Source organism: Vigna radiata, chromosome 4, assembly GCF_000741045.1.
Source record: "Vigna radiata var. radiata cultivar VC1973A chromosome 4, Vradiata_ver6, whole genome shotgun sequence".
In the NCBI taxonomy this organism is placed as follows: Eukaryota; Viridiplantae; Streptophyta; class Magnoliopsida; order Fabales; family Fabaceae; genus Vigna; species Vigna radiata.
The window spans coordinates 11,845,842-11,856,682 of NC_028354.1; the positions used below are offsets into that span (position 1 = coordinate 11,845,842).

Consider the following 10,841-nt stretch of genomic DNA (forward strand, 5'->3'; position numbering starts at 1 on the left):
CTCCTTTTACATCAAATTTATCAAGCAATTCAATAAATACAACTTATTATCGCCTAATTCAAAAGTATGCTAATATTAAATCTTCTCTACAAAGTTCTAACATATCTCTCATTATCAATATAATTATAAACATTGTCTTATACATAATGTCGCATAAAACTACATGTGTACGGATGTTTAAAGTCTCATTCTTCAACTAACATAGAATTTAGTTTATAAATATAAAGAATTAGAAGACGCAATTTTTTCACAAACAAGTTTTGCATTTTGTCCTTCCACAAATGATAACTTATACCGTTCAAAAAAATTATTGTTATATTTTTTCTAATTATTCAAGCAAGTAAATATAATTCCAAAGTTTTGATACCACTTTAACAAGGAAGTTAACAAAATAATAACTAAAAGTATCAAAGTACAGGATGAAAATAATTACACAATGGAAATAATTTCCTTATCTTACAAGAATGAATGATAAAAAAATAATCACAATGAAAAGATAAAAAATTTTAACCTAGACAAACTTTGTTTAATACGAAATGTAAAAGTCATATACACAAGTCAAACAATAAAGCTCGGTTAAGATAAAATTTTCAATACATGCAATAAAGTTCCCAAATTTATAAAACAAAGAAGAAGAAACCTAAATAGCACAATTCTACAAAATTGATTTCCACGTATACTTCCAAAATTTCCTAATGGTCAAAACAAAATTAATGTCACAAAACATATCTTGAATTTTTAGCGTGATTCAGTGATAAATAAAGCACAAATTATAAATTTAATGAAGTTGTTAAGTGAATATCAAAACACTTTTTTTTTGTATTTTTACTATCATCATTTTCATATGTTTCTGAAATTAACAATCTATTGATTTAGAAGATTTCTCTTCTCTTAATCCTACAGGAAAAGTTCTAAATAATGATCCATTTTAATGATCAAAATAGATTAAGAGATCAATTTAGAGATAAGTTTTTTAATTAGAAACTCGTTTAAAAATTATTTTTTTAGTGACCAAACTTTGATAGTTAATATTAATGATCAATTTAAATACCAATTAGTAATAAAAATTATTTTAATTACTAAAAAAACAATTATAATTTTTTATTTATAATAAAAAAGTATTTCAATTACTAATAACTGTTAATTTACAAATTGATATCTACATTTATTATTATAATAACTAATTATATTTAATTACTACATTGATCATTATTTAAGCATTTTATTGTGTAAACTAAATAAGACAAAATAAGTTTGACTAGTTATAATTTTTAAAATACAATTGAAAAATTAACATAACGAAGCTATATACATATTATCTTGTTTGAACGTATGGGTAGTTAATAGTAAATCATAATTCTATTTTTCTTCTTTGAAAATAGATGAGAAAGATAAAATTCTAAATAAAAATATTAAAATTCTCATGATAAACTATGAAAAGTGTTTATGTGAAGTTAATATGTAAATAAACTTGACGTCAAAATATTGAATTTTGTCCTTTGAATATTATTAAAACTCATGCCAATAGTGCCTTGCTCTTACTTACAGGTTGTTGCAAAATCTATATAACACTTGCTTTTTATAGCAATAATATAAAAGAAACAGTTAAGCCTTTTTTGTCTAATTTCTTTAATTATAAACATTTCTAACAGAGAAAAAAAAAAATCTTCATAATATAAAATCAGTTTATGAATAAGATAATTTTTTAGAATTTTCATATTCTTTAAAAATTTAACTTTAGTTTTTACATAAATTAACTTTTAAATATTGTTTTTAATTTTAAAATTATGCAATAAGCTGCTTATATTATTTTTAAATAATATATTCAAGAGATGAAACTTATATCTTACTCTTAAAATAATAACTCTATGTTCAACTGTTTAAACCTACGATTAATCATTGCTTTATTGTTACACTTTTTAGATTATTGATTTAATTTATTATTGTTTTAGTTACTCAACTTTTATTTTCATTTTAATAAAATATTAATTGTATTAAGAAATGATAATAATTTTAAATTAAAATTAAGAATAACTTTTACACAAATATTACTTAAAAATTAAATTACATGAATGACCATATTTTATTCAATTTTTGTTTAGTCACGTCCAACATAATGAGTTACTCTTATTTCTATTAAACATGTTATTTTATCCCATTTAGCTTTATATATGTAAATTGAATTCATCAATTTGATTTTAGACATCTTAATTTGAAGTGAGTGATTGTTTTTACTTCTGTGGGCCTTTCTGGACTGTAAAGAAGGCCCAATAGTGATTTAAAGGATCTCCAGAAGGAAAAAACATTGACATCCGTTTTTCTTGCATTCCACAAATTTCTTTCTGCATCCTAAACTTTCCCATATTCCTAAATTACCCCTAGCAACTTTAACGTTTTGACTTTGACTTTGGATTAAAATCCTATTTAAGTTCCTTCAGTGTTGCCATGACACCCTGTTTGAACCTCTTCATTCCATTTCCACTCAAAATAAAAAGATAATTGGATTTCGAAATTTGATAAACAAAAAAAATTCACATGTAATTAGATTTTAAAATTTAATAAAAAAAAATTATAAATAAATTTTGAAATTCAAGAAAATCCAAAATTAAATTTTAAAATTTGGAAAATTCAGAATTAGATTTCGAAATTCAAGAAAACCCATAACTTTATTTCAAAATTTGAAAAATCCTGTATTGGATTTCAAAATATAATTTCTGAAAATTCAGAATCTGGTTTCAAAATTCAAAAAATCCAAAACTAGTTTACCAAATTTAGAAAATCCATATCTAGAATTCAATTTCTGAAAATCCAAAATCAAATTTTGAAATAAAAAAATCTATAATCGGATTTCGCAATGCAAAAAATTTAAAACCAGTTCATAATCTGGGAAATCTTGAATTGGGTTTTGAAAAATTCATAATCGAATTATATTTTAAAAAAAAAGTATATTAGGTTAATTTTGGCTAAAGTAAAGGATAACATAAATTTTGATAAACCTTATATTACATAAGCTAAATAAACTTCAACTTTTGGTAAATTTTATAAAATAGAATTTTAATTCAAACTATTAATTAATATAATACTGGGTATGAATTATATGGATTAGCGTATAGCATAAAATTTTATTTACAGATATAAAATCTTTATTTTCTTTTTAATCCTAATTTATCTTTCTTATGAACATTAAAATGATAGTTTTAACACATAAATATATGTCTTTTTTTAAACTGATAGTTTAGATTAAATATCTCTTGATCGAAAACCAATAATTAATAAAATAACGTTTCTGTTACCATTTAATGATAATCATTAATATACTTAATCTTTAAAATATATTTTTTTTTTACTTCAGAAAAGTGAAATCTCCATTTAAATTGTTTTTATCTCTTCTCTTATTAAATAACATAATATAATAGATGTATAATAATGTAAAACAATCATATGTTATTAATAAGCCAGTTGAACTAAACTGTTAATTTATAGTAAAAAATAATTAATCATCTCTTCTAATCATATATTGCTTTCCAACCAAATGCCTCGTAAATCAGTCTTTGGGTCAAAATGTCAATTAATGAAGCAACTAAGCAAATTTATTTAAATTTTAAAAAGATATTTTTTAAATACATAATTTTAAAATATATTTATTAAAAAATTAGATAGAATATAATGATTTAAGTTTTTTTATAGATAAATTAAATAATACATAAAAACAAAATATGTTTAATTTATTAAAAAATTAAAACAAAAACAAATACTTAGTTCAAAATATTTCTCATAAAATTAATAAAATATTAGTCGCTAAGAAATTGTTTACCATGTTAAAAGAAATTTCAAACACCAAATATTTATTATTTGTTCAATGCGACGTCGATGGCCAACAATTCTTACTTATTTTACTATTCTGTAATTGATGTTGATAAAGTCAACTTTGAATACGTAAATTTAATGCTGAATATTTGATTATAGATAAACTCATCCTTAATAATTAATTTAATATTTAAATTTTTGGATATTCTTCAATTAAATATATTTGATTATATTTTTTAATAATGTATTGTTCCATTAGTTACTGAATTTAGCATCAGTTAAGACTAAAGCTATAACATCTATGTCAACTAAAATTTAAAGATGGACATTTTTAAGAATTATCTTCCAACCATATAATTATCTAGAAATATTTCTTGGTCAAATATATTTTCAAATTTTTTGCTATTAATTTTCTCTTTTCATCTATCCTTTTAATTTTTTTAATCAATTATAGCATGTTTATCATAAAAGAATAAATTTACATCGCAACATTAGTTATTATCATAAATTTAAAAAGTAATTATGTATTTATTTTGAACTTTAATTATAGTATAAAGTATAATTTATACAGTCAAAACTATTTATTTATGTAAATAAAAGTCTAATAAAGTACTCGTTTCTTAAATACACATTGCATATTGAGTAATACTAACTAGTAATAACAGAAGATTTCAAAATACAATTCGGGCAAGTAATTAAGAACTAAAAATGTAGATATAGATCACCTTCGATAATAGCAACAATAATAATTAAATAAATAAATGAAAATGTCTTATAATGTTTGTTTGTTGGTTTTGTTTTTTATCTCCTACGGCGATGATTCCTATTACAGTTGAACTTAACTGACACGTCTCCCCATTATTTCGACACCTTCAAGATTTCGATGCTTTTCCATTCTCACGCATCACTCTGCTGACCCAGAACGCCATAAACCTTCATCCAACTCAAAAGCTTTTTTTTTTCTGCCTAACTTCTCATTTTCCTCATCTGGGTCTTTGACCTTTGATCACGCTCTGCATTAATTGCACTTTGAATTTCAGTTTTTCCTGTTCATCCTGATCTTCTTCCTTTTCTTGTGTGGGAAGAAGAAGAAGAAGATGGGCACAAAACTGAGTCTTTTGTTGTGTGTTTTGGGTTTGTTATTGGGGTGTACTGTGGGTAGGTTTGTTGTGGAGAAGAACAGTTTGAGAGTGACTGCTCCCTCATCGTTAAAGGGGACATATGAATGTGCAATTGGAAATTTTGGGGTCCCCATGTATGGAGGAACATTGGTTGGCTCTGTGCTATACCCAAAGGTGAATCAGAAGGGGTGCCTCAACTTCACTGATGTCAATTTTCAGTCCAAACCAGGAGGGTTCCCCACCTTTCTACTTGTGGATCGTGGAGGTGAAATTCTCATTGGTCCTTTTAAATTCTTCTCCACTTTGTGAATATCACATAAAAGAACCAAATTTGAAAATGGCATATGATTGTGGTAACTTTTTGAATATGTTGTAGATGAGAATTGCTTTGTTTCTTTTTTGTTTTTCTTATGGCATGAGATGGAAAGTTCGGTTAGTTGTTCAATTCATTGAATAGTGAATAGCCGTTTTCTAGTTAGTTGGTAACATTGTTCTTCACCTAGTAGTTGGTAAGTTTACCTGGAGTTGCACCAAAAGACGTTATAATGTTGCATTCAATGTTCATGTCAATAAACAATGCATAATTTCTTGTGTTTAAGAGTGCCTTTGATTTCTATTCTTAATTAAAAACTGTTTTTAGTTTTTGGATGAGAAGTTGATTGCTGAGTAGTACGAAATAATTGTAGAAAACAGATTCTAAAACTGAAAAATAAGGAAATCAAACAGGCCCTAAGTTTTGCGCTTTCTATTTTGTCTTCTTGTGATGATGGAGTAGCAATAAAGTATCCATTGTCGTAGAACCATTACAAAAGACACGAATAAAAAGGAAATTTTTCTGGTTTGAAACCTATTTTATTTCTAGAGTGTATGTCATTTTGATGATATCCATGCGTAGGTTGTTAGGAACACAAAAATGGTTCAACCGTTTAAATTTTTCCTCTGGTCATTTTGGTAGATTGCTACTTCACTTTGAAGGCATGGAATGCACAGAATGGTGGAGCAGCAGCTATTCTTGTGGCTGATGACAAGGCAGAAACATTGATCACTATGGACACTCCCGAAGAAGGGAAAGGTACAGATGATGATTACGTGGAAAATATTAGTATACCTTCTGTTCTTATCAGCAAATCCTTGGGGGATAGCATAAAAAAAGCTCTCTCTGATGGAGAAATGGTTAACATGAATCTTGATTGGAGAGAGGCTCTTCCACATCCTGATGATAGAGTTGAGTATGAGTTATGGACAAATAGCAACGACGAGTGTGGACAAAAGTGTGACAGTCTAATTAATTTTCTGAAGGACTTTAAAGGGGTTGCTCAGCTGCTTGAGCGGAAAGGATTCACTCAGTTTACCCCTCGCTATATAACTTGGTTTTGTCCTGAAGCATTTCTCTTGAGCAAACAGTGCAAGTCTCAATGCATAAACAATGGAAGGTACTGTGCTCCAGATCCCGAGCAAGATTTCAGTAGTGGGTATGATGGCAAAGATGTTGTTGTTCAAAACTTACGCCAAGCTTGCTTCTATAAAGTGGCAAATGAAAGTGGAAAGCCTTGGCAGTGGTGGGACTATGTTACCGACTTTTCAATTCGTTGCCCCATGAAAGAGAAGAAGTACACAGAAGAATGCTCAGATCAAGTTATTAAATCTCTTGGTATGTTGGGCAGTTCGTGTTTCTCTGCATACTCTACTGAACTGTCTTTTGTTTCTATTTGGTGTTTCATTTTGAATGGGTTGCCAAAATTTGCTCAAGATGAAAAATCATGTGATGCTTTTGATTTTGTGGTTTCAATTTTATTGTGTTAATAATTTGGCATCCAGGGGCATTGCCTTGTTTTTGTTGGAGGCATTTGTTCGAAGGCATATTATTACAAACGAAGGATGACATTGTTCAGAAAAATTTGTGTGCAAATGATGCCTGGGTAAATTCAAATTATGTTTAATTAAAATTAATATTTCTGGAGATATTTTTCAAAAGTCAAATGATAAGAGAAAAAAGATAGAGAAAATGAAAATTATTAGTTGGTTTATAAAAGAACATCTCATAGTAACATGAGGAAGGAACATATCCAGCTCTCACCATAGGCATGAAGATTAAGAACAAGATAGTATTCTAACTTTCCTCAGGGCTTGTTTATGTGATTGTATCAAACATGGCAATGCCACATTCCCAATTTTTCTTTCCCAGGCATAACTTTACAAAACTTCAAATAAGCACATTCTGAAATGTTGAAGCTATAGTGCATAGGATGAACAAACCCAAATTTGCATCTTTGCTGATAGCAGTATCACTGTCATCATTCCAAACCCAACTAAAGAATCATATACCCAATCAAATCTTCTTTTTCAATTTTTTTTTTTTTTTTAGTGTAAACTAAACTAACTTTTCTTTTGTTATTTCTTTCAAAGAGGTTTATCAAGAATTCTAATGAAGATATGTTTGCTTCCCGATCTATTTACTTTACAGGTGCTGATCTGAAGAAGATTAAGGACTGTATTGGGGATCCCCGTGCAGATGTTGAAAATCCTGTTCTTAAGGCTGAGCAGGAGGCACAGGTTAGCTTTCTAAAATGCAAACATTCCTTATGTTATTCTTGTTGCATTTTCCTTTCATTTAGGCCATGAAGTTGTTTTATGAGTGAATGGTAATTTGTTCTAACTTGGGTTGCAGATTGGCAAAGGTACTCGTGGTGATGTGACTATACTGCCTACTCTTGTTATAAACAGCAGACAGTATAGAGGTCCGAGGAAGTTTTTCAAGCTGTCTTGACTTCTATTTGTTACATTATATTATTTGTTTTTAACATATGCTTTTAACTGCTTTTAGGTAAGCTGTCAAGACCCGCTGTTCTCAAGGCAATCTGTGCAGGTTTCCTAGAGACCACTGAACCATCCGTTTGCTTAACTCCAGGTCCTTTTTTTCCTTCCATTTTTGTTTTTAATTTCTATTTTCCTCCTTGAATCTTCCATCCTCACTCCTTTTCTACAGAAGAAATCATCTGTGATATCAGGAACTCTTTTCTGCTTCTACAGTTGCTTGCTTTTATATATAACTGCTTCAAATGATTTGAACTGTGTGTTGCCTTTATCTATCACCAAGTAGTGTCTCTATTTGGTATCTCTAAAGTTGGTGAAAATTTAAAATTTCTTCTTTCTTTTTTTTCTTCTTTAGATGTTTCCGTTTTTTAATTTTGATTAAAGAAATTATGTAGATCTTGGTCTAGATAAAATCGTAGGTGCAGTGGTAGCTGACACTTCAAAAACCCAATCTTGTTCAAATGCTAATGATTTTACTGATTGCTGTTTGCAGAAATGGAAACAGATGAGTGTTTGGTAAACAATGGTGGTTGTTGGAAGGAAAAATCCTCTAACATTACTGCTTGCCGGGTATTTAGTTGACTGAACCTTGTCGTGCACATTTTATGGTTTTTACTTCATGGGGTCTCTGTTTCTTCTTGTTTTAACCATCTACTTATTGTTTTCTAATTATAGGACACTTTCCGAGGAAGAGTATGTGAATGCCCTGTTGTACAAAATGTGAAATTTGTTGGAGATGGATATACCCACTGTGAAGGTAAAATAGTTCTTGAATTCAGATAAATGGCTTCATTCTCCACTCTAAACTTTTAAAAATCTATTTATTCCATAAACAAGCCAAACAGAACACACATCATCATCATGGCACCAAATTGGTGTTTTTTTACCTCCTTTTGCTCCATTTACACTCTCGATCTCTATCAACTATTGTCATTCTTCCTTGTTTGAGTCGGGGAGGTTGGGAAGCTTGCACTTATGCTAATTTCAATTTTTTTATGTGTTTCATTCTCATGAGAATTTGAATTTCTTAACAGCATCTGGAACCTTGAGCTGTGACTTCAACAATGGTGGTTGTTGGAAGGGATCTCAAGGTGGCAGGGCTTACACGGCTTGTCTGGTAAGTTGTCTCAGTCATCCTTTTGTGCATGTTTTTGGTTTGAAGTGGCAGGTGTAAAACTGATATCATAGATACTGATTGTAATTTGTTTATTAATAATTCAGGATGACTACAGAAAAGGCTGTACATGTCCTCCTGGATTCAGAGGCGATGGAGTCCAGTCATGTGAAGGTATTTTTTGCCCTAAATTTGGTGGTTTTGTAGTATTTGGAGAATGGTAAACACAAATGAGAGAGTGGTTTCTCTTGGTGGATTTGATTTACATTTCTGCAGTTGTTAGTAATCATGCTATTAGCTTTTCTTCATTTCTGCTTCTGATTTTGTTGCAGATATTGATGAGTGCCAAGAGAAAACAGCCTGCCAATGCCCAGCTTGCACATGCAAAAACACCTGGGGAAGTTATGAATGCAAATGTGGTAGTGGTTTGTTCTACTCACGAGAAAATGACACATGTCTAGGTGAGACTTATTTAGTCGTTCTATCTCTTTCTTGACTACTTTCAAAATTGCCTTGCTAAATGGTTTGTTTTTGCATAAGCATTTAAACTTACAATGTCTCTTTGTGATGAACATGACTTTTGTCCATCCTCAATGTTTCATTGGGCTTTCCCTTTCCATCTGTATAGTCTCAAGGTTTCTTTGAGAAGCTTGTGAGCTTCATATTTGCAATTTAAACCAAAATGGAAAATTCTAGTATGCTTTCCATCATCTTGATGGTGTTACAGATATTCTTTGTATGTTTCTGAATGCTGAAGTGTTTTAGATTCTGCCTATATGCCTATCTGTACATAATTTCCAAAGACTTGAATGTTTTTATTTCAATCTTACCTATGCAGATACTCTTTGTATAGCTCTTAATTTCTTAACTTAATTATAAATGCAGGTGCATATTCTGCTACAGGGGTGAGCATATGGATGATTATCCTCATTGCGGTAGTTGCTGTTTCTGGAGGATATGCATTTTACAAGTACAGAATCCAGGTATGATTGTTGCAAGTTCTGATGTTTCTGGATTTGGTTTTCATTTACTTATTTTGAGTCTTGTTCATCAAACTATTTCCATCCTAGAATTTATTGTTGAAATAAATTATGTGCAGAGATATATGGATTCAGAAATACGGGCAATTATGGCACAGTACATGCCTTTGGATAATCAACCTGAGGAATCTAATCAAGTTCATCATAATATCTAAATGGAGATAGGTGATATTAATCAGCATGCTCTCTCCTTCCCACAATATCCTTTGTTATTACTTAGCTTTGTAAATTCCGAACTAATGTGGTCTTGCCATTAAAATTTGTGCCTTTTCTTCTGCTGTTTCTGCTCTTTCAAGTTGCACCTAATTCTGTTTTTCTTGGCATGGAAGGTTGGGTATAAATTATCATTTATAATCAACTATAAATTTTCTTCAAACTATACTCTATTTTCTAGAAGATGATTGCCTTTCATAGAACTTCGAGATTCAACACGATAAATTCCCAAATCAAATAATCCCCCATAGATAAAATAAAATAAAAATAATTTTAATTAGATAAAAATGGAAAAAGATAAAATCTTGGACACTCTTCATGAATGTATAGTTATCACTATTATGAACTTATGGATTTTCACACATGTAATATGATAGAAAAATAATTTCGAATGATGAAAACATTATTGAATACAATTATGATAAGTGAAAACGTGGAGATGGGTCCATAAACTTTTATTGTAAGATATTAAATACTGATGGATTCGATTAAATGGGATAAAAGAAAATTATGATACCAGATTCATATTTAAGCGAGCTACTCAATCAAATAGAAGTAACATTAATAAGCAGATAAAAAGTCCAATAGGAAAAAAACTATTATATTATAATGATTCAACTGAATTAAATTAAAATAAATTATCATATCAATAAAAAGATCATCTTAGACTCTATAATGGAAGGACATTCAAAGAATTTGTTACTATTAAATTGATATTGTCACACAATTTAG

The 10,841-nt window shown here is 29.3% G+C and overlaps 1 protein-coding gene across 1 annotated transcript; it reads left to right on the forward strand.

Annotated features, from left to right (window-relative positions):
- Positions 1-4,612: 4,612 nt before the first annotated feature.
- Positions 4,613-10,272, forward strand: LOC106759182 (vacuolar-sorting receptor 1). The gene is made up of 12 exons (XM_014642218.2): positions 4,613-5,193; positions 5,884-6,579; positions 7,393-7,481; positions 7,597-7,666; positions 7,753-7,836; positions 8,236-8,312; positions 8,418-8,499; positions 8,777-8,859; positions 8,964-9,030; positions 9,189-9,317; positions 9,742-9,839; positions 9,956-10,272. Exons 1-12 carry the CDS (start codon positions 4,905-4,907, stop codon positions 10,049-10,051), a joined length of 1,860 nt encoding a protein of 619 aa, XP_014497704.1. The 5' UTR covers positions 4,613-4,904; the 3' UTR covers positions 10,052-10,272.
- Positions 10,273-10,841: the final 569 nt, after the last annotated feature.